This window comes from Dermacentor albipictus, chromosome 2, assembly GCF_038994185.2.
Source record: "Dermacentor albipictus isolate Rhodes 1998 colony chromosome 2, USDA_Dalb.pri_finalv2, whole genome shotgun sequence".
NCBI classification, from domain to species: Eukaryota; Metazoa; Arthropoda; class Arachnida; order Ixodida; family Ixodidae; genus Dermacentor; species Dermacentor albipictus.
The window spans coordinates 132262888-132287714 of record NC_091822.1 but is presented as its reverse complement, the minus strand read 5'-3'; the positions used below and the strand labels follow the sequence as shown (position 1 = coordinate 132287714).

At 45.8% G+C, this 24827-nt stretch overlaps 1 protein-coding gene across 1 annotated transcript in view; it reads right to left on the bottom strand.

Moving 5' to 3' along the window:
* LOC135918845 (uncharacterized) overlaps nt 1-24827 on the bottom strand; it is a 53904-nt gene that overhangs the window by 13549 nt on the left and 15528 nt on the right. Inside the window, exons 9-19 of the mRNA XM_070533987.1 lie at nt 24182-24296; nt 22165-22237; nt 21317-21379; nt 19515-19590; nt 16551-16690; nt 13229-13408; nt 10025-10088; nt 8990-9123; nt 8095-8195; nt 3096-3250; nt 339-440 (exon numbers count right to left, since the gene is read on the bottom strand). Of these exons, the coding sequence (XP_070390088.1) occupies nt 339-440; nt 3096-3250; nt 8095-8195; nt 8990-9123; nt 10025-10088; nt 13229-13408; nt 16551-16690; nt 19515-19590; nt 21317-21379; nt 22165-22237; nt 24182-24296 (1203 nt within the window). The remainder of the gene's footprint in view (nt 1-338; nt 441-3095; nt 3251-8094; nt 8196-8989; nt 9124-10024; nt 10089-13228; nt 13409-16550; nt 16691-19514; nt 19591-21316; nt 21380-22164; nt 22238-24181; nt 24297-24827) is intronic.

Below are 24827 nucleotides of genomic sequence, written 5' to 3'. Positions count from 1 at the left end.
AGTATCCCTTTAAGCGGTGAATTCAACGTGAGAAATTTCGCTATTGTTGGTCGCATAGATACCATTTAATGACTCACTACAGCAACGCGAATTTCTAAGAATGCGATACATTGACAGCGCGATAAAATAGAGAAGAACATCTGCGGATATTACTACCAGGGTCTCTTTCTTAGCTCGGCTTGTGCACTTTTTCTTTAGCATGCAATAACAATGTACTTGTTTTGTGCAATCTTACGTGGCAACTGAATGGAAAATAAGTCGGTAGACCAATCAAACTGCACGTCGTTTTCACTCAACTACTATTTGACACAGAACGGCGACGGACCCTGCATACTTACCTCTTCTTGAATCTCTTTCTCATCATACAGAGATTCATCCGCGGTAGCGACGTAGTCGATGCAACGGGTCTCGTATGGTAGCGGCAACGAGACCAGCTCTGTCTGCGAAAATAATAGTAAGGGTGCCCGTTAAAACGTGCCTCTGTGCGTTGCGAAGCCGTTGCATAGCGGGAAGCTTCTTTCTTAAGTGATGCTTTGTATTGAACATTTTCACGAAGCAGTTTGCTCTAGGAAACGAGATGCGCTTTCGGCGGCGCGTTTCTAGGTTTCGCTAACGCACTGCTCCATTCGTGTTGCAGAAATATGGAGCGGTGGAGTGAAGACGTGTGCAGTAGTTGGCTGCAAAAATCGTGACTGGCATATTAAGGAATGCAATGAACGTGTCCAAGTTCACAGACCGCTGCTACATAAGAACTGCCTGTGTTGCCGGCTCTTGGAGTTGCACGGCTTCCCTTGCGGATAAAAAAAGTTCGCTCCTCCGCCAGCGTTGTAGCGCTGTAACCTCCTAGGAAAGAACTTCAACCGCGGATCGTCCACAAAAGTGAGTTCCACTCGTTATACGGTGACAAAGGGAGTACCGCCACTTCTTAATTGACATATAGGAAGTTTCTCGCACGCTATCCACACACACACACACACGCACACACACACACACACACACACACACACACGCACACGCACACGCACACGCACACGCACACACACACACACACACACACACACACACACACACACACACACACACACACACACACACAGTAAGGGAGTGACTAGATAATACGTACTTGCTACAAGTCATTAAAAAGTACATAACATCTACGTTACAAGCCTTGTGGCCAGCAAGAACAAATCTATCGTAACTAAGCACACCCGCAAGCAATCATGCAGAAAATAAACTAGATAGTGTCGGCCCGGGGAACTTGGTATACTTAGTCAAAAACTTGACAAGTTGCCCATTAAATGCATTTGCTGGATGTAGAACGAAGAGCTAAACGCACTTATACTGGTTCAATTCATCAGCGGAAAGTTAGAATATCTTGGAATACATCTTTATCCCCGCTTTGATTACAAGCATCATACACGCGGCTAGCGCCGTTTGGACAAAGCGCAATTCGCTCCGAAAGCGCTTACATGTCTTTTGAAGCAGTAGCCAAAGCTTCGCGTGTCGTCCACCGAGTCACCGTCAACGATATCAGTCCAAACATTGGCTTGCATAGCCGCATCGGCGTCATGTACACCCATCGTAAACACGGAGGCAACAGAGGCAGCTAAGGCAAGCAATGGAGGCGGCACCACGTGATCAAACATGGCAGCGCTCCTCGGGATCGCCGTGAAAAGGGTCAATATGGTCTTGCGGAGCGCGATCAGATTCGTGTGAGAACCATTGTCACAGTACAACTTCTACTTAAAAAAAACTGGATTCGCATGTGTTAGCTTGAATACTATGCAATAATGGTCGCGAAGAAAAAGTTGGTACATTTCTCTCTTGCACTCTAAAATCGGAATATTATTATAGCCAAGCGTCCCACGCAATGTTCTTGTGGTTGCATATTTAAAGCAAAATCTAACTATTTGCATATTCAGATCATATTGTCTCAGTATGCTTTGAAAAAAGCGCCTGTGAAACCTAATAGTCCTAATTTTTACTTCGTCACACTATCCAAAGCAACTAGAAACGTGATCCTTAGCTATTCTTCTAAATTCAAGTAGGCAAAACAGTATTACTGTTCGACGCGGAGAGACATTTTACAGTAAAGAAAAAGAAAAGAAAGAGAACCCTTCTGTGCAGACAATATAGTGCCGCGGAATATGCTCGGCCATATCTTAACCCACGATTATGTTCGCTTCATTCCACTAGCAGCAAATACTCAGTCAGCGCAAAGATTTTTACGACTGGCATAACCTCCAGTCACATAGAGTATAGCCCATGTTATTTCATCTACCATATAAAACGGAATATAGATAGAGCCGGAATATAGGTGGACCCCTTACTCTGAAGTGGAAAAAACAAAACAAAACAAGAAACAATATCACCCATCCGCATTTATTTTCGAAACGGCGCGCAGCTTTGCAGCGAACTGAGTGCTCGATCTGTCACCGGTAGCGAGCACGCACGAATGTCCCGCAAAAAGCCCACAAAATGATGCTTTACGTGCGTTGTACGTCGACAGTTCTCCTTTCTGTGCCCGCCAATATCTCGCGCTTTCCTCAGCAACACCAAACTGGCGCCGAGCGGCCATGTTGCCTTTCGCTTCGGCATAGTGTACAATTTTTATCTGGAAACGCTGGTGAAAGCTGCCTCGCATGCCGCTATTCATCACTTGCCAGAAAAACGAAAAGAAAAGCGAACAAGAACAAATGACACATGAGGTCGATCGGAAGAGCCCACACACGATTCAGCGACAATAAAAACAAAAAAAGAAGAAGAAAAAGAAAAAAAGACGCCAGCACACAAGACTTAGATATAGATACGAATTTGACCGCGCTCGCCAACGTGCGCACCGTTGTTGCAAGACGACGAGTAAAATTCTGCTAAAGGTGGCTATATAAGACAACGAGTGAGCTTAGCCTGATCTTTTCTTTTTTTTTCAAGAAAATATATTGACTGATATTACAAATTATACGGTAGTTAATTTCCCGTTCTTGTCGTTGCAACACGCTCGTTGCAAAAAAACAGTCATCCTATTTTTGTCGGACGCTGCCGGACATAAGCGCCACACTGACTGGCAGACAAGTGGAAGGGGTAACGGTCCTCACCTGAGCGACAGAGATCGTGTACTTGCGACCCGCCTGAAAGCGGAAGGTGTGGATGATTCCCGAAGTGTAGCTGCTGGTACCGTGCAGCAACGCCGAGAAGGCCATGTTCTCGTTGCGAGGATCCTTGGTATCCGCGCGAACACGGAAGTTCAGCCCTGCCAAAATTTCCGAGGAAGGAGGTCAACAACAGGTAGGAGTAGACCCCGCACCTCCACCACTTGTGACGCAGCAGTAATCACGGCGTTTATTCCGCGTCAAAAGATTAGGCGAACCGACCACGCCCACAGCACGGAGCACACCCGAGAACCAGCCCCACAAGCGATGATGAAGAAGAACCCCATATGAACCCCGTATGATGATGATCGTGTACAGATGACAGAATATAGCTTATAAATTCCCACAATATATATATATATATATGTATAGGGGTGTTTCTTCACAGTTCAGCACACAGGACCCGACGTCACATACGCAGGAAAGAGACGACGAACCTCTTAGAGGACTTATTTGCTAACGTTTTCGGTTGCTCCACCACCCGAACACGTTAAATACGTCTTCCAAAAGGTTCGCAGTCTCTTTCCTGCTTATATATACGCGTTTTTTTCTGCCGAGCTTGCTCGTAGTTCTTATGTTGTCGCCTACTACAGTGCTTCACGCGGCCAAAAACTTTACGACATGAAACACGCCAGCTGCTCTTCACTGCTTACACTTGTTTAGCTGGAAAAGCTTGGCTCGAATCTCGTGGTTTAGTTTCGCCTGTGAAGTAATAAATTTGTTTCCGTAGTTGGCGGGGCTTCGCCACGCATTACGAAATCAATCAAATACAAGTAGGGCATAAATGTCCCCAAGGGGCATTGTGGGTTAAGGGGGACGTCGTAGTGGATTAGTTTTGGCCGCCTGTATTTCTTTAAAGCACACAGATAAATAGGCGAGCACTTTTTTTTGCATCTTGACGCCATCGGTATGCGGCTCCCGCATCGCGGAAGCGAACCCGTGGCCTCGTACTCAGCACCACTATGCCATAGCCACTGTGCCACCACCGCGAGAAACTACACAGTGCGGTTACACAGTTTATTTTTACCCGCAGAGTGTTAGACGACTTAGCAGCGGTGCCGCAGGTAAACTAGCTGATGTGAATATTGTAATGGGACTTTCCCTAAAACTACGCTATGCAATTTTGTTGCATGAGATGATGGCCCACATAAAGATTTCACGGATATCTTCCCGAAGCTGAAGGCAGGAGCTAGCAGGGTGAGGCCATGATGGCCATGATGGTGGTTTCAAGAGCTTTAGAGAGGGCTGGTACCTTCAGTAGTTTCAAAGTTCTCGCTGCACGCTTATGATGACAGCTCGGATGTGAACACACAAAATTCGGCATTACTACGCCATCACTGTAGAGATGGCAACATAGAGCATGATCTGTTGCCACCTCGAGAGAACTACCGATCAATTTTACACTTCTGCTGCATTTTCTCACTGGTAAAATCAACGTTTACGTTAGGAAAAGCTTATTGCTCTTGAATGTTGCAAATGTGAGCTACACTGGCTATGCGAGACTTTAAAATTTCCAGCGATGGTATGTGCAAAATGAATGCGTAATCTGGGAAAACGTGGGACATCTAACTTTGTCACAAAACCATATAGCTGATAATACGAGCTTAGTCATAAAGTACAGCCGGAGGTTCACTAGGTTTGCAACCATGTAGAATTTCGCGAAGCCATACACTCAGAGGCATAAGATGGGAATAAAATTAATGACCCGGAAGGGAGATGACTTTTGACTCAGGCGTAGACCATGCGGGCGCCTTGGTAGAAGCATGGTGATCTTCAGTAAAAGCCCGTAGAGGCACAGAGAAAACGCGGAGAAGTGTTTGAACCATATCATTCACCCGTAATGAGATTTAGTTTCGTGACACATAATGTCCCCTTACTCGGAAAGAGTTTTCTTGCAAAGTCAACTTGACATTGATAAATGGCCTGTTTAAAGGTCTGGACCACGCCAGGAAGACTGTCGGCGAGCGGGACACGTTGCTCTTGTGCTTCTCGTTTTTTTTTATTTGCTCGTATACTATGTGCCCGCCTACGGTTCATCAAGTCGCTGGAAATCAATTAAAGGAAGGAGTAACGTAGTGATTCTTTATCGACTTAATCGCACTTAATCTCTATGTCTTGTCAAAGACGAAAAAAAAAGTCCATACGAAGATCAGGCTGGTGTGGTCTCTCTAGCACACGCCCATGTTTTCGTCAGGCATGCAAAAGAGAAGCCAGACACATCTCTTTCCAAGTCCTCTCTCGTGAGTGATGACGCCCACGCGTACTTCTGTTTTTAATGCGAGAGCATTACTTGGCTCATTGTACGACCCCACCGTCATCAGAGGGCCGTGGCCGAAAAGCCTTGACAGAAAGACGGCACGCAAATTACGTCACGCAAATTACATCATCTTCAGATAACTAAAAAAAGAAGTGACCACAATGAACATTTCATCCTCTGCCTCACCGCCACAACTACGGCTTCGTAGCCTAGCGCGCTAACCCCGGCCTGTGCCCCCGTTGCAACAGGCCACAGTGAAGTGAAGAACATCTTCGATCCCGTGGTTGGGCTCTGCCTCGTGGCCGCTTGACAAGATGGCAGAGCGAGCATCTTCGAAGCCATGGTTGGGCTCTGCCTCGTGGACGCTTGACAAGATGGCAGAGCGAGCATCTTCGATCCCGTGGTTGGGCTCTGCCTCGCGGCCGCTTGACAAGATGGCAGAGCGAGCATCTTCGCTCCCGTGGTTGGGCTCTGCCTCGCTGCCGCTTGACAAGATGGCAGAGCGAGCATCTTTGAACCCATGGTTGGGCTCTGCCTCGTGGACGCATGACAAGATTGCAGAGTGAGCATCTTCGATCCCGTGGTTGGGCTCTGCCTCGCGGGCGCTTGACAAGATGGCAGAGCGAGCATCTTCGCTCCCGTGGTTGGGCTCTGCCTCGCTGCCGCTTGACAAGATGGCAGAGCGAGCATCTTTGAACCCATGGTTGGGCTCTGCCTCGTGGACGCATGACAAGATTGCAGAGTGAGCATCTTCGATCCCGTGGTTGGGCTCTGCCTCGCGGCCGCTTGACAAGATGGCAGAGCGAGCATCTTCGCTCCCGTGGTTGGGCTCTGCCTCGCTGCCGCTTGATAAGATGGCAGAGCGAGCCGCTGTGGAGCGAGCACGGGGAGCTGCAGCCGCTCGCTCTGCCTTTCGCGTTGTCGGGGGCCCGCAGACGCCGTCGCCGGAGGCCATGGCGGACGACGAAGAATAAGATGCAACGCGCTTCAGGTACCCGTCGCACTACGACTACGACATCCCCCTAAAGTACGAGGTGGAGCTCGCCTTACGAACCCAATGAAGAAATGGAGTGTCAATACCGTGGTGCCACTACGGAAAGTACTGCCATCGCTCGGCAAAGTCGTGTGATCGTGCTGAAAAGTGGTGTTATCGAGAAACAACACTCAACGCAACGTGCGTGAAACACTATTTTAACGAGAGATCGGCAAATGAAACTTACCTGAGAGAACGCAATATGGCCGGTTTGTCGTCTTGCGTCGTTGCGACCTCATAAGCAGCAGCGTTACTCTCGGAAATAATAGCGCACCCACACTAAGCTCATCATCACGTCGATGCAACATTAAATTCAGCGAGATAATTCAGTGAAACATTCAGCTACAAGTAATGCTCTCGAATTTGCAGGTCCTTAGAATTGCTTAGGTGCGCCCATATTCTTTTTAAATTTCGTAGTTGTTGGATACTTTAGCTCGGGGCTTTTCTAGCAAATCAATACCCTGGACGCGACGTGAAGAATGAAAACTGTCACACGCTGTTACTCTGGGAGCAGGAGCTAGGCAAATGCGTTTACTCTTAACACGAGCACATGTGCGTGAATAATATTGCGTTCGGTTTCTTCGCACTTAATTTCTCTCAAATGATGATCGTTAAAATGGGTTGGAAAGCGTTCGAAAGCAAATTGAGGAGAACTTAAGACGCGTCAAGCTCTACAGTTTGAATGAAATAATGTTAGAAAAAAAATTTTGTCTATAAGATCGGTAACGGGCAGGGACCTATTGAACAACTGCGTCGATGACAACACGCCCAATTCAATGCAAATTAATTTCGTCGTTCGTAATCAGGGCGTAGCCAAGGATGAAAAAAAGAAGAAAGCGGCATATATGCTTCACACGCCAGCCGTCTCCATCATGCAGTGGGATAAAATTACGGTTCTTTTGCAGTGCAGTAGAAGTTAGAACTGCTTCATGGAACCATCACGCCTGAGTGAAATTGAGTGCATGGCCACAGGTCTTTATGTTCACGAATTAATGTTATTTGCACACTTCTATACAATGCAAATATCGCCGTGGTGTAAGATAAACGGTTTTTTGTTTCCGAGACTTTTCTTTCTCTCTGTTCTTCCATTATACCCGGTAAAACACGGCGTGTGATAGGTCCCGTCTCCTCTTGAACGAAAGAAGAAGAAGAAGAAAAAACAAACAAACAAATGATTTACGCTATCCCCAGGCTGTGGTAGAGACAGCAGATGTTATGCCATAAGAATATAATTTCACAAAGAGAACGAGAGGGAGACACAGAGAGAAAAAAGCAAGGGGAATACAGGGAGGTTAACCAAAGGAGATCTCCGGGCGGCTACCCTGTCCGGCGGAAGGGGTACAAACGATGACAGAAAAAGAAGGGAAGAATAAACAATATAGAACTGTCTCCAAGGGTGTTGTCACACAGTCCTTGTCATACGGGTAAATGAAACATATCGACAAGCTGAATTATGCAGCTTCTAGCCCCGCGTCCTTTCTACGTCGCTCCTCGGCCATCATGTTTATGTCCAGCACAGAACGAAGGTCTCTCCCAGCGACCTCCAAAAAATTTGTGTCTTGAGCCAGCCGGCACCATCTTATGCCTGCTCTACCGACACTAATCTTATATGCTACTCTTTAAGGGTGAGAAAAATAAGGGTTTCGATATCTTACGGTATTTGTACTGCTCTCGACATCTCTGAAGTTCCGGTGACCTTCCGATGTTGAGGATGAAGCAGACGCCAGTCTTCACAAACGTATATGTGGGATCCCAGCTGCGTGCGTTTAGAAAATGGTCAAAAAGCGGCGAAAAAGCTTTGTTTCTGGTGCTCATCTTAGTTTTCATTATCAATATTATTCAAATTTCATATTCAGTGAGTGGACATGGACAGCCGCAATAATTGGAAGGGTACTCAATCCTCTATTATTTTGCATTTCAAGAAGCAGAAAGTTAGTCGCTGTAGTTATTTCGCAAAGTTTTGCATGCCACTAGTGACAAAAGTGCACAGGTGCTGGTAATCTGGGACAGAAGTTGAAATTTTAATATCGATGTATACAGCAAATGCATTTTTTAGCGTAGAAAGCTGTAGTGAGGTCAGTATCAATTAACGGAGTATCGTCTGCCCTGGCCGCCGCGACCCGTTCTTTGTCCCGTCAACGTCTATGTTGATGGCTCATGTGCGCCAGTCTTGAATTGCGCGATTAATTCATCGACCCCAATGAACCATCCTTATTATCATGACTCATAAAAGTCGACGAATCTTGATGGGGTTGCTGTCAACTAAGCGACAAGAAACATCGTCTAATGGTATCTTTCCTAATTTTTTGGGAATCGGGATGAATATTTAGACTCCGTATTTTCGAAATGTTATAACAGCACATGAGTGCACTCATATAGGTGAGTCTACAGGCTAGTTACATGTTTAAAGGTTCAGAAGCGTAGACGATTGGGCCAGTTGGTGGACAAGCGGAAGTATGGGCGGGAAGAAACGGAATGGACAGGACAGACACTCCTGCCCACTCCGGTTCTTCCCGCCCGTATTTCCGCTCAACGACACTACATACTTACAGGTTGTCACAGTTGAAGCTTTCACATATCTCTCCGGAGAATGTCATGGTGCAATTCGAAAAGACGTCAGCCGGAGGATAGGTGTAGTTGATCACGTACTTCATGGCGATGATATCGTTGCCTACGGTTGTATCCTAGAAAAAAAAGTGACATTAAAGTAAAGCATAATTCTTGTTTTTTAGCGCTGGAAAGTCAGACAGTGGGCAGGTTGTTCTTGCACATAGTACTCTCAATAGTTGTACATGGGACCTTACGCAATAACCTGCGCATGAAAAAAACGAAAGTTTCTAATTTAGAGCCCACACCGCTGAAGACGTTAACTAACGCATTGCAATTTTCAAACGTGTATAGTAAATTTGTCAATCGCAGGATGGCTTCTATGTTTGTTCAGCTTTCGCGACCTGTTTACAACTCATTTTTGTCTACTACTTATAGGTACTGAAACGTTCACGTTATTTTTTAACCGTTCCTATTACGAAAATGACACCCTATTTCATTTTTTTTGTGGGGGGGGGTCAGTATTACAAAAAATATCACTGTTATCATGCGTGTCAAGTAAAATGATCGTCTATGGCTTAAAATTTCTATCAGCGATCAATTTCTTTGATCAGCGAGTACTGTCTCCCAAGGACAAGCACGAGGCGTGACGTCCCAATCCAGCGATCGTACGTCTGGTGCTCGTTATGAAATTTTCAAGAGCGAGGACACCCCACAGCACATTAATCCGTACAGCTCCAGCGGCTCAGGTGCTTTCCTGTATATATATATATATATATATATATATATATATATATATATATGTGTGTGTGTGTGTGTGTGTGTGTGTGTGTGTGTGTGTGTGTGTGTGTGTGTGTGTGTGTGTGTGTGTGTATATGAAGAGGGAATGAAAGAAAGGAACGGGCACCCTTCCCGTCATAGGGCCTAATGCGATAACTGTATCTTAACAATATAGTACATAGATCCCATCAATTGCATTCTTTGGTTCCCTTTCCATTGATATTTATATTTTGCATTTAAACAAACTAATATGCTTACAAAAGTAGCAGCGACGCATTTGTTGTACCTTCCGTACTCTGCACACATCCTAGTGAAATTCACCCTGAAACGAGGACACAGGAAACATATTTTTAAACGAGTTTCTGCAAAAGCAGCAAGGATTTAGTGTAGGCCTTCTGTACAAAGTTTCCACGAAGGTTACAACAACATATCAACAAAACAAATTGGAGAGCGATAAGAAAACAACGGAATGAAAATTACGATAAAAATTGTTATGAGGCCTCCGTGTAACCTTTGAGTGGTGTGTATACATCTTATTCAAATAGGAAGAGTAAACTTTTCTTATGTAATGCAAAAAATATGATTTATTTTTGGCAACACACTCTTATCAACAGCGGGCGTAAGTAAATGTGTGCTGATCACGGTATTAATACTAATTAAAATGTGCGAGTTTACTTTATCACTAAGAACTTAGGGCTTTATTTTCCAACTGCGCAATTTATTGAGGTTGGTTTTCTAGGCGTGCCCATTTAGTAGAAATACTGAGACTCATTTCGATATGCCTATTGGCTTTCATACACTATCAAGAACTACACTGATCTTCCACTTATCTGCGTGCTGCGTTGAGCAACAGAGGCTTTTATGGAAAAATATTGTTTATAACGCAGATGCGGGTCTCGTGAAGTGAGGAGCAGGTTATGTCGATACTGGTGTCTGTCTCAGGATTTCTGGAAAGTTGAACTACCACTATAATCATGCAATTATAGGTGCTCTAAAGCAAATATTAACATAACTGTGCAAGGTAATCATATTCAATTTATTATTCAGCAGTAATCATTTATTTAGTGATGAACGCCACTGCAAGTAATCCGTTGTCACCCAAAAGAAAACTTTATTCTCCCTAGGATGCCTCACAGAATTTTACTGCGACAGGCACAAGAGGCAACACTGTAACTGCTGAAAGCTACGTTGCGTGCATATGGCGAATAAATTGTTTTCGAGATGGCGTGGTACACGCTGTGAGGGCCTGCTGGTGTCGAGATAAATGATTTCAGAACCGGTTTACTTGGTGAAGCCCACTGATTTCCTGGCTCTTCCTATTTGAAGCACATGGAATACGTAAAGAAATAAAGCCATTTGCTTCCCGCAGCGTCAAGGGGCTTGCAGCCACCGAACGGAAGCGGACACGTAGCCACCCACCGTTTAAGGACGCAGGCTAGTATACAGTCTGTGCTGCGTGTCGCCATGATCGTGTTGGTCATGTACAGCGATTTCGATGATGAGAACGGTCAGCATGCCTATCGGTGACGTCACACTTTGCAGAGCATCGTGACATCTTAAAGAGACGTCATTTCTTACAGTATAATGAACTGCGCCATCTGATATCACAAAGAATCATTAAAACAGACGAATCTTCTATTGACGCGCACTGGATATACAGGCGTCAACTTGTACCATTGTGTCTGTACCTTCCGGTAACGACCTTGCCTGTAGGGACAGTTCCTATACCCTTGTTGAGAAAAGGCTCTGCGAGGGGTCTTCGTTCGCTCTCTCGAAGCCAAGAAGAATGACAGACTTTTGGGTTAATTGGTTTGATACGGTTAATGGCTGCATAACGCTCTCGTGACGCGGACAAGGATGGTCACAGGATGAGCAGATGGTAACAGCAGGAAAAGAGACGTCCTTGTCGTTTTTCCTTGTCCGTCTCACCTAAGCGCTATGCACCAAATAACAATAAGAAATGTTCGCGTGTCTCGAATTTTCACCTACGCAGACATTGAAAACGTTGATACGTTGAAGCTTCATTGAATCTTTAAGTTACATTGCGCCTTTCCCTCAGCCAAGCAACTTTACTGCGCTGCTTCTGTCAAGGGTTGGCGTTTACAAAACCCTAGTCACGACTTCAGACCATTTTCAGAGACAAAGATGCTTGGGCCACAATCTCACAGGTCGCTGGTGTACAACGCAAGCAGGGTGTTAATTGTCACAATTTGTTAAATACACCGGCGTCGGTGCATCACAATAGAAAACTGGTCGAGTTAGTAAACATGCATTCTACGGTGGCAGTCCTGCTGAGACGAAGACAGAAGACAGTACAGAAACAGGACTTGTGCCGAACTCTCAACAAATTTTTTATCGGCAAAATATATTTCATCTTTGCGCAGTCGCGATCACGGTGCCTTCATAGTTTTCACTTACGTGACCCTGCGCATTTGTATACATGCAAACCTTTTTTTTCCTCAATAAAGGTTTAGTTAAGATTTCAGCAGATGTTCTCTGTATATTCCCTTCTTTATGTGTTTCAGTAGCGCTGCCACCATACAGTGGCTTCTGTGTCTGATCGTGTAGATTAGTCAGGGTTGCAATGTGGGTTTGTTGGTTCATGTCAAGACGAGGTCGCGCCTCGATATGTACGTCAGCGTCACGTTACCAGGTTCGCGTGTGGGCGTCACGAGTGAGTGAGTGACGAAACTTTGTTGTGAATGCCTGCAGAACGGTTAGCCTTCCCTTGTTAGGGAGGCGTGCTTACTTTTCTATCTCACTTTCCTCTCATTTTCCTTTTCCTCCCTGCAATCGTTTACTCCACTGTAAGGCAGCACACAGGATACGCGTCTGGTTTTCGTCCCCGCCTATCCTTATTTTAGAGCGCCGCTCTTAGGTGCACGTTCCTGCAGCGAGCGTAGGCGTAACCGAGCGAACGAGAGCAGCGAAAGATGGAAGCGAACGTGGAGCGAAGCGGGGGATGAAAGACGCGAGGAGGAAAACGGACGTGGAGGATGCAGCGGAACCATGACATGGAAAGCGGAGGAGGAGGGTATGGCGAAACGGCGAGAATAAAAGCGTAGTGAGGCGACGATGACTTCCAGATGGCGCCAGGGTAGCGCGTGTCGTCTGGGAGGTCTAACGGCGGCGGCTGCTGTGAATCACGCCCACGCGTCACCCATGCGCTGGCTTTCGCGATCTCCAGATACGCGAAGCAGTCGCGCCCCACTTCGCCCCGTTTGCAACGTGTCCCACGAGACAGATTGTACGCGCCAGCCAAAATATCGCGAAATGGAAACACGTGTAAAGCTGCGCTCAAATTTTGCATTAGGAAGCATCGTAATCGTCGGTGAATTTTTTTTTCGCTCCTACTCAGAGTTGTGCGGCTCGGAAAAGAAAATGCACGGAAGTGAGGGAGAGGGCGGAGGCAACAAAAGCTTCGCTCTAAATGCAATGCCGAGGAGGCGGCAATGGGCTCACGCTTCGTATGAGCAGATGGTCACAGCCGGGAAGAAGACGCCGCGGATGTTCTGCTGCTCGTAGGTGACGGCCGTGTAGTAGTGCCGGTAGTTTTCGTAGTCCCCGTAGATGCTGAACGCGCACGCCACGAAGCAGCCCTGTACCATCAGCATCTTGCACACGCGGAACAGGAAGCTGATCCTGCAGCGCTCGCATCGAGAAAATCACATGCGCAAGTGTTGTATCAATGCTGAATGTTGAAGTACGTTTCCATGCACCACGTTAGTATAGATTCCAGTCATCAATAAGCTATCCTCGCGTACCTCGGTACTGGTGGCACATGCACACACTTTCTCTTCGAGAGCTGTGCTTCGAGAAGTGGCTCACTTTGATTCCGCAATTACGGCATTCCCTCTATAGTGATCAAATAAAGGTGTACATAAAATATGGTTATGTAACAGTTCTATTAGCGATTATCACGCAAGTTCTCACATGCGCCACTGCTGTGATGCTTGGTGAGCGAAAATTATCGATTTGTCTTGAGCACCCCGTTCTCGATATTCCGGTACATTTCCCGCATGGCATGATGGGAAATGACTTCACGTAAACTCGAAATAAAGAATCAGGTTTACTCGCTTGATACGTGTTAATAACTTCTATTCATATTCTTGTGATTTTTGCTTTTGGGTCGCAGTCAGATGCAAGACTTGGTGATTTACTTATTTATTTATATTTCTATATATCTATCAATTCTGACAGTGTTTAAAGTTTTAAGACTTAAAAGAAAAATTTAACAATTTCAACATTTTAACACGATATTGAACATTTGTTTGAACGTGATCTCATTGTTTAAAAGTAATAGGTCTCACGCCAATTGATTCCTTTGTTGCGTGATGAAAGTATATTGCGTTTCGCAGTGTTTGAAGGGGGAGAGAATCGGAGTACGTCACGTGATAAACCTTTCTCTTCAACTAAAATTCCGACGGTAACATTGGACATTTGACAATCCCATTACAACTGATAATAATCACATAAGCCTTCAGAGACATGAAGGCTTATGTGGAAAAACACGTACCGCCTGTTGGTCTGGTGAAAAAGAAAATTTTTGAATTCACATATATCTATTCCAGACCAACCTTTTTCGACGTATTAAGTAATAGAAATTGTACTGCAACTAAATGTGCCTGCATTCATAAAGTGCTGCTCAATCGTTTGCTAAACAGGTGATAGTCAGCAAAAATAAACGATCACCGTTTGGAAGCGCTTCTAGTGAGGCTGTAAAGATACGGGGAGGAAGAATCGGCAGTCATCTGCTGATCAGGCGTAATGCGTGAAAATGAGCAGGGATTATTCTAGGAGAACAAGCGGGAGGCACCACGCCTCCAGTTACTCAGACTTAGGCATAGTGTGCCAGTTGCCCAGGTGGCCCCTAGATGAGCCATTCGGCAGCAGTAAGGACGCATCATATCTGTATTTACAAGGACGCAAGCTAAATGACAAAGTGTGTACAAGTTTCCTGCTGTGATAAAGAAATCATAAAAAGAGAACTTTGTGACATGTCGCCGTTTCCCACGAAAAACGACAGCAAAGAGAATGCTGCGATACGTCCCGAGCAGACTCCGTAATCTAGGCAACGCTGCGGCGAATAATTGACGCCCTGCAGCAGCTGCCGTCTCGCTCAAGTACGCCTGTGGCGAGTACGCCTGTGCATGCTATAGACGGTTTCCTGGCTATGCTCCAGAACCCTCGACGCCCGTACGACAGGGTGGACGTCATGTGAAGCTTGCACATGCCGGTTTCACCAGTACAGTAGACCGGAACCGCAGCTGTGAAGATCATCTTCGCATTAACACCTTCATGTTCCTAACCCGTCTCCTTCCTAGCGAGGCGAAGCAGGCTAGAGTAACGTCCGTCAGGGGCCCAACCTTTACAACTTCCCGAAATAAAAGTTCCCCACTCTCCATCTCTCTCCATTTCCTAAAACAAGGCCGATGCTTGTCCAGAATCTTCGATGCTTCATTCGTTACCGCAACTAAGAACGAGTTAAGTGTCGTGCTCGTACCTGCTTCAAGCGCACGTTCACTGCATGTCTCAACGAAGTTTGTTGACGGAACCATGCAACGCGCACTCGGAGTGAGTACATAGCACACTTTCTTCTCGCCGTTCCCGAAACCGTCAAATTGCTTTCGGGGAGGAACAGCGCCACTGCCGACACCGTGTGGAGTGGGGACAAAATACGCAAGGCTTCGGTTGCGCGCCAAATTTGACCGTCACTTGCGCGGCTGTAGGCGTCGCTTTCTTTGTCTGCCACAACTTATGACTTTACTCAAGGTTACGTATTTTACGGAACGCGACTGGTAAGCACCTACTCCTTCCTTCTGCACATAATGGAGCCTGAGATGTGTACGGAATGGTGACTACACGCTACTAGCCTGACTGTCCATACTTTCAAAGGCGGTGCTTAACATAAGTCGCTATCTAAGCAACAATTTATCTGCTCCTAAGTCGTTATTCTACTGTCGTTGAAAGTGGTTTTGAACATAATGGCAGGAGCAGGCGCAGGAAACACTTGGTACTGGTTGCGCCGGTGATACTGTAGTCCAAGAAAGCGCCACCTTTCTGTGCCTTCGTACTGCCGTTCTTGACGGTGCGCCTGTCAACATTCCTTGCTTTCCTGCCAAAAGCTGGCTTGCCATTTGTGTGTACTTTCCTTATCAGTAACACACAGCACTGCATTTAGGCTTCAATCAATTATTCAACCAATAGAACTTTAGTTTCTCCACGAAAAAGGTGACAGCTATAGAAACAAGAACTGCAAATATGAAGTTGACAGGACTAGCGTAGTTTTCCGAGGCAAATATTCAAAATATGGGGAACACGCAACATATGCACTGGCCCCAAAATTATACGCTTGAAATAAGTTCACAAAATAAGTTATACGTTGAGCACTGCGGCAGCAGCGAATAGGCCAGAAAGCTGAAGAAAGATGAGGAAAAATGTTCATGAGTTCGACGGAAAAGAAAGAGAGAGAGAGAGAAAAAAGAAAGAAAAGCATTAGAAATAGCAATAAACAAAAAAAAAGTTAAAAATGAAAAGATTGTGAACTGCCTGATGAACGAGGTGAATGTAAGCTGGTCACGAGGTTTTAGACATTCTAAATCATATATTTCAGCTTAATACAATGCGTTTGGGATTTATTCTGAAATAAATAGTATGGACTATGAACGTAACAAAGGCCTGAAATGCAGGGAACGTGAACATCGGTATTGCCGAGTCTGTATTTTGGTATAATGATAGCGATGACAAACTTGCGCTTATTGACACCCCAACTTCGTGTACTCACTCAGCCTTGTGGAACCGAGATCGCACGCGTCGACGGCAGAAGTCGAAGACCACGCGCACGCTTTCCGTGGCACCCACTACTATCGCAACGCCCATCCAGAAACCAGAGTAGCCTCCCACAAGGCCCAGCACTTGTGTGCCCTGCGATGTAATCAAACATTTCGAATGTTTAGTCTCAAGATTGATCAAGAATGATTTGCTTATACGGGCTGACACTGTCATCCGCGCAGCAGGTCACGTGAGCACTGCTGCACTTTTCGAAAGCATTGGAGCTCTGCGACGGCCTTTGATTGTGTGGTGAATGTTGTTGTTTGCGCACGCGCATCCCTTGTTCTACCTTTCCTGTTTCCTTTTTCCCTTTCGCTTTCTGCCCCCTTTCTTCTCCCCCAGTGTAGTGTAGCAAACGTGGTGCAACCTGGTTTCATACCATCCCTTTCTTTCTCTTTCTTTATTTCTCTTTTTTTTTGGCTGGCTTCTAGTATATCTTGTGCCGGACATCACACCGATTTAAATACGATGCAGTTTAATATTCGCTCAAGTCGCCATCTTCCCGATTCTGACTCCTCGTTCTCCTCGATCTCTCCTTGCATCCACACAGCTTAACTCTCAGAGGAGTTGCTCATAATGATGTAGAATATGTCTTGGCCTTCTGACTTTCACCCGTAATATGCGCCACCGCTCAGACGGTTGATCGTCCCGCTCTGCAAGGACACTGCCGTTAGTGTGGGTCAAGGCACAAAATTGTAGAAGGAAGGCTTCAGAAAATACGCAGTAGTGGCTCCTTCCGATGTCAAATAGGCTAGTGCTGTGAAATATAGGTCGCCGGGTGAGTCGTAAGTATACTCTGTGGGACAGCGTTTCCGACTTTTTCGACATTGTTCTGCTTGGCCATCTTGCTGTTGCGTTTAGGTCGACCTGTCTGTCTTTCCTGTCCATAAATGCTATTCTATCTATTGCTGTTGTGTCAGGTGCTGACACTTTGCTGCCGCTGGCTTTGCTCTTTAGCTACATTTATATCAGTCGGCCAACGTGTTTCGCATAAGCGTCTTTTCGCATGTGCTTGCCCGCGGGATGTGACCCTTCAGTGCCTGGGTGTGCCGAAGCATGCTCAACATACCGTCTTCCGTCTTATCCTGGCAACCGTCATTACTCACATCTTCCTAGCGTAAGACGTCAAGCACTGCGATTGACGTCAAACCTTGCAAATCTAGGCCGAGTATATGCGCCGGCAGATCCAGCGGAAGCTTGTCCTTAGGGCGGGCGGCTGGCGATGGCTTGCCGGGGAATGCTCTCACAATCCGCGGGCGTTGGAAGCAGGAGCTGCAGTGTTTCTTTAATTAAGGGGTTTTACGAGCCAAAACCACTTTCTGATTATGAGGCACGCCGTAGTGGAGGACTCCGGAAATTTCGACCACCTGGGGTTCTTTAACGTGCACCTAAATCTAAGTACACGGGTGTTTTAGCATCTCGCCTCCATCGAAATGCAGCCGCCGTGGCCGGGATTCGATCACGCGACCTCGTGCTCAGCAGCCCAACACCATAGCCACTGAGGAACCACGGCGGGTGAGTTGCAGTTTGCTGTCCTTTCCTGGTGCGCCAGAGTGCTTCGCGCATACCCCCGTTTGATCCTGATTCTCGTCCGCCAGCTTTACCATGGACGTGGCAAGCGTGATGGTGCCAGTAGTCCCGTTACCGTTTATCATCTCCGCGCTCACCATGGATTCTGGAGACATGACACGTCGCGAAACAGGAGCTGGGTCTGCTTTCAAACGGCGTCGATGTCGAGGCCGGCGAGTTTCTGTTGTCGCACGCATGGTGACTGCCTTGGCGTTGCCTTATGTGACAAGGTGTGAGTGCGCGTAGCGACTGTTGGCAGCGATCCCGCCAGCTGTTCTAAAAGCGAAGCTTTCTTTGCTAATCGCGCCCGGTTTCTGTGACCGTGCCGTGTGGGGTAAAAAAAAGAAAGAAAAGGAACCAATAAACTCCAGGATGCCCCGAGATATTTGTCTTCAACCATTGTACCACCACCACATGGCACTGGAATTCGCCCATCCGCGGCAGCGGCCGCGGCATTGCAGTATCCTCTCTTCAATGTCTGAATAAAGCCTTCCGTGTCACTTCGTGCAAAAATTCAATACGCACATACTCACGTTCTGACTCTTTATGCCCTCACAAAAAGCTTCTCTGCATAAACGTTCCAACTCGTTGGATCTGGAGCGCTTTTTTCTTTCGATGCGTCATTCTATTTGTTTTCGCTCGTTCCGGTGTCGGGGATCTGCGTTCGCGTAAGAATCGTCCATTGCAAAGCGCTCGAAGAAAGGCCCAGGTACTTCAAACGTTCCTTTCTGTTTTGCGGATAGTCTTGCACTCGTCGTACTCGGTCAAACTTCTAGTACATACCGCATCCTTGCCATTCGGTGCTACAAGGACTCGCGGCGGCAGCAGGTCTATGCCTTTTCGTCAGTCGTGGAAGTGTCTGCTCCAGTAACGCCTGTCACTTCCGATCACACTCCTCCACAGTCTCCTTCTCAACGAGCTCCCCTCGTCGTCCTTCAGTTGCTCCATCGCTTCCGATCCCACCGCTGCCACCAATGTAACCGACACCACCAGCGACTTAAATACTATACACTTTAACATCCGCACTAGTCGCCATCTTCCAACTTTTTGCTCATGGTCTTCACCGTTGTGTCCTTACGTCCACAGAGCTTAACTTGCTGCGGAGTTATTCATGATGATGATGATAAATCTGTCTTGGCCTTCTGACCTTCAACCGCAACAACAAAATGTTCAAGAGTTGCATGCATGCCGTTAACTGACGCGCATACACTACACGCTTTCGAGATAAGGAGAGAGCTTTACTTAAGCTGTTACAGTCTATTACACCAGGAAGATTTACTGGCTGCACACAACCGCAAGGCAGCAGTGCTACTACTCAGTGCAAGAGAGAGGAAATCGTTACACTGACCGTTAACAGAGGAATGAAGTGCAGTGCTTCGACGCTCCGCGACGTCATTAGCGCTCGCACTTTGACGTACAGGAGCCTGAAAAAAAAATAAAGGTAAAAAATATGCTGCTGATTGCGTGACACAGAAAGAGATAGAGAGAGACGGAGAGACGAATGTATGGTTAGATAGATAGATAGATAGATAGATAGATAGATAGATAGATAGATAGATAGATAGATAGATAGATAGATAGATAGATAGATAGATAGATAGATAGATAGATAGATAGATAGATAGATAGATAGATAAATAGATAGATAGATAGATAGATTCGTGGAGGCATTTACATGTCAATGATTACTATATTTCTGTGCTAACTTGAATCACCTAAGTTGCATCACTTGGCAATAACATAACTAGTCTGGCCAGCTACATCCCCTAGGTATACATTTTTTTACAGCCACAGACAAATATAAAGGAGGCTCCCCTAAGACGAATTCGAACAAACAGTAAAAAATGTGTTAGTCTTACAAGAAATTAGTGATCCACAAAACTCACAATCCACGTTAACGTGCATTTAGAGTTTGCATCCAAGTAGCAGTTCCTAATGCACCCGAATATCCAAGCCATAAAACTACAAGCTTAAACACAAATAATGAATTTTGGGTTTAACGTGCCAAAGCCACGATCTGGTTATGAGACAAGCCGTAGTGGGGGAGTATACGTATTAACTATCATCATCTGGTTTTTTATGTGCGTTAAATAAACGGTACAAAAGTGTTTTTGCATTTCGCCCCCATCAAAATGCGACCACCGTGGCCGGGAAGCAAAACCGCGACCTCGTCGACTAAGCCACCATGGCGGGTAAACTTAAGCAATATGTAAACCGAATGACACGATTAAAGGGAGATTTATTGGATTTTCATGGTACAAATAGTTGATTTACGTAACTTTTGGGCAATTGAGTAAGTATAGCTTACCAGCACTGCTTCAACCCTTGCGCTGTCGCAAGAACTTGTTCATTAGTTTCTGGGGCAGCTGGTGTCCCCACCAATAACTGTCACCTGCACAGTCACCTCGAGGACCGTGAATTAGTGTTTCTATGCAGTGTCAGCGCTGTGGGCTTCCGCTTCATCGTCGACGTTGGCGTAGCTGTTCACGTCCCCAGAAACGCCATTTTTTTCTCGTGTAACCAGCAGAATCGTTTCCTTCATGTTGGCCATCCCTACCCTAGTCTCTCCCGCAGCCAACTAGTAGGCGTCAGTGGCGGTTGCGAAAGTGCAGCTGAAACCGGTTTTTGTTATATTTGTTGTTGTTGTAATTATTATTATTATTATTATTATTATTATTTAGTTTCACATTTAGTTTGTCTGTAATAAGGTACATTATGCATTGCCCGGACTGCCAGGTTTCTGCCATACAAGCCCACAGAAGGCTTCGGCAGACCTAGCAAAATCATATGTACAATTTGATTATTTGTAATAAAGATTATTATTATTATTATTATTATTATTACTATTATTATTATTTTTTTCATTGGATCGACGGGAAACCGACCGAATGTCCAAACGTGGTTCCTCCCAACAAGATATTCGGCTAAATCTGGTTGGTATTAGCGGTAGTGTAATATAAGCTGCGATGTCATACTTGGCATCTCGTGAGCTACAGATTCAATCCCATATCATTATGCTGTATCGTACCATGATATAACATATTATAAAGAGTTATATTATTTCTCCTATGTCCCGTTAGTGATTGGAACAGACCGTGAAGAGACCAACGACAAGGATTCTCTTTTTTTCGCACTCAATGCGGCACTCACCCTTCCATAGACATGCTGGTCTCTTGTTTCCACGCCGACTGCGTTGCTTTATAGATGGTCTCCCTAAGAAGCCAACAAATGTGAACTTAAAAATTTTGATGTACGTATAAATGTAGTGGATCTACTTCTTTATAGAAAACTATGAAATAGTATTTGCTCGTTTGCTTCTTTGTTTCAGGCTGAATAATTGCGCAACACTAGGTTCTCTCCCCGAAAGAGTAGGCACCTGAGCAACACTTGAAAGCACGTTGCACAGACAATGCATTTGGCATCATTTTCGGAGGAGTGCTATTTATATCCATTACTAATGTATTGTCTTCGTCAGGGGTCCGTTAACTTACTCAAGGTTGCCTATAAACTGTCTGCCTGCCAATATGGCTGTTCGAACAACAACGTGCGCTTTGCATTACAGGGAAATACAATTTGACTAATCCTATCCCGCTAAAGTTACACACAATTACGGCGTACGTGATGTATATTCATGCACCCTAGTTGCGCAATAAACTTTAAACAAGTTACACTGGTAGTCCATATGTACGCTACAGCTTACAAGAAAAGTACCTTTAGCTCAAGAGATGGTTCATATATTTTACTGCTTAGTTTCGTCACAACGATATAGAAATGACACCAATATTTTGCAAAATAAAACACGGAAAAGCCCAACCCTGCTCTCCTGGCAGTATATTACGAATAAGGCGGCTTACGGATGCGGCCCTGCCACAAAAAGTATACGAAACAGCAGCATCGTTCTCTGTTAATCTACTCGCTTCTGTTTTACTTGTGGGTACGCTGCACTTTGCTCCTGGCAAGGTCTCCAAGGAAGCAATATATGAGAACCTTGTGCCCACCTGCACGCCGTGTGACAGCGTTCATTGCAGACCACGCTGTACATCGCTCGGCCACCTTTGTGAACGCAGTGAACTGAGGGTAAAGAACAAGAAAGGCGAAAAAATATGGCCGTGTTAGAATTGCTTTCACAGGACATTGATAATGCATAATTCAATTCTATCCATACTGTGTTAGAATTAGCTTGACGCCAAGAAACGCTTGCATTTCCGTACGCGGAAATAAACATTATTGACGCCATGCAATATTACGTGGTATTGCGGTGTCCACCAAGATGGACGACCTATATTTTTTGTCTATATTCTTATATCAGCCAAGTGAGAAAAAAATGCGACAGAAAATGAAGAAAAGAGTCACAGTTTCGCCCAAAAGGAGAAGCATTGATAGTGGCAGGAAATTATTAGGTAGCTATACGAAGAAAGGCTTAGTCGTTTTATCATCTGCATAAACTGGTGTAAGCATTTTGCTTACTAATGAAATTAACAAGCACGTTGTCACACGCACATAATCAAACGCGCGGACACTCTCTGTCAGAATACCGTCGTGAGGAAGAGTGGCAATTGGAAGCTGTGGAAGAGTGGAAGAGTGGTTAGCCAATTACCCGGCGTGCCGCCTCTCATTTCAACCCAAACTAGGCCAGCGAGAACATAGCGCGCACAAATATAGCCTTCGAGCCCACTGCAGGTTGCCTCCAATATAGGACGTGCGTGGCCGGGCTTAGCCGCCTCAGCTGGAGTGGAAGAGGAGATGCGTCTTAAACAGCCCCTCCTCCCGCATCCTCCAGGCTCGCGCACATCTTTCCACCTTCCCCCTCCCCGTTGGGCGAGTGAGAAGACGGCGCGAACCTCCCCGCCTTCCCCCCTTGCGATCGCGAGAACACACAGCCGTATCAAGACACCATTCTTCTCGGGTCACCCTAGCAAGCTTTCACGCGAACCTAGGCCATAGCGCGAGTGGCCACGATCTTATCGCACTTGGACTTTATACGGGACATCACGGCGACACCGACGGCGACAGAAATTAGTCTGGAATATTAGTATAATTGCTATCGCAATAAGGAAAGAGACACAACCTTAATGCTTAAATAACGAACAAGGAAGATATTAATCCATCAGGACTTTCTTTGTCACTCTTGTTTTTCAGATTAGGCTCCACACGAAATTTACATTAGAGCATTGCACCTGTTATCGACGTTCGGAAAAGGCTCATATTTATAAAAATAATTGTTAAAGACACATTTTTGCACAGTGATTGCAACTGGAAAGAATTCTAAATATGTGTCACTGATATGCTTAAAGACACCTAATACATTGTACTACAGCATTTTATTTGTGTATATATTTGAGCCCCGATGTAGAGAGCAATATGTTCAGCGTCTGTTGTGCACTGCTGAAAAAAAGTTGCAGTTTCGCCCGAAAGGCGAAGCATCCATTGTGACAGCAAATTAGTTGACAGCTATATGAAGCCAGCGCAGTAGTTTTGTCGGCGATACATACTTGTAAACATAGTCATACTAACTAAACTAACAAGCATGGGGTCACGCGTGCACAAGCAAACATTAACACATCTAACTCAATGGCAGCGACAACTCGCTGTCAAAACGCTGGAGTGAGGAAGCGCGGTAGCAGCAGGGAGCGAATTGACCTTTGTGCTGCGTTTGCATAAACGCGAACTGAGCCGCGGAAAGGCAGCGCGCGGCGGACTTTGTCCCCGGCGGTGATGGCTTTCACAATACAGCGGCCCAGGCGGGCGGGCGCGCCCGCTCAGCCCCCCCCCCCTTCCCTACACTCCCCCCAGAGCCTTGAGCGCGACGGCAAACGGCGCGCTTCCTTCCCGCTTTCCTCTTTTGCATGCGCAAGATCAGCCGCGAGTGCCGGATCACACTCGCACGCTTTCACTGGCATATTTGGTTGCGATTTTATCACTCTTGGACTTTGTACGGAACCTCACGGTGGCGGCGAAAGCACGAATGCGCCTGGAGTGTCCACCTAATTGGTGTCGCAATAAAACACGACTTACTTGTCTCGGCCAAGTCGCAGACTTTTTCGCTTATGTGATTTCGCCAGGCGTAATCATTTGGGATACATCCACACACTTGGCGCGTTATTTCCTTCCGGCACTCTTCGTAACATATCTAGAAAGACAGAAAAACGGACCAAGATTAAACGTAAGCCACCTCGAATTCAGAGGCCACAAGAACAACAATTTAAAATAGAGAAAAAAACCCATAAAGCTCCCCCTTACGAGCAAATCAGAATTCAATTGAAATTTCGGAACCAATACGAGTTCTTTGTTCATTGGTAGAGTCAAAACCAGATATGCAAGAAACCGTACGAATGGCACCTTGCTCATTGTTCATACCCAATCATTACGCCACCTGCTACGTAGATAATTTGACGACATCGTTATCACTGCATTGTAAACCCGCATAGGTTGCGGAACGTCAACTAACTTTGTGTTTTTTATCTTACGAGATGAGTTTTTGTCGAACAGTTGGCTATGTGAACAAGTTCTACTTTATTTTCGCAACTAAGCGATGCACGCAAATTTTATTTCTTCTTTTTTTCGGAATAGTTCTTATAAGTCGTAACGATCCGCACATTTTACGTGGGAACGCGGCCATAACAGCCAAGAATCGCCGCCAAATTGACATAGCGCTTCAACA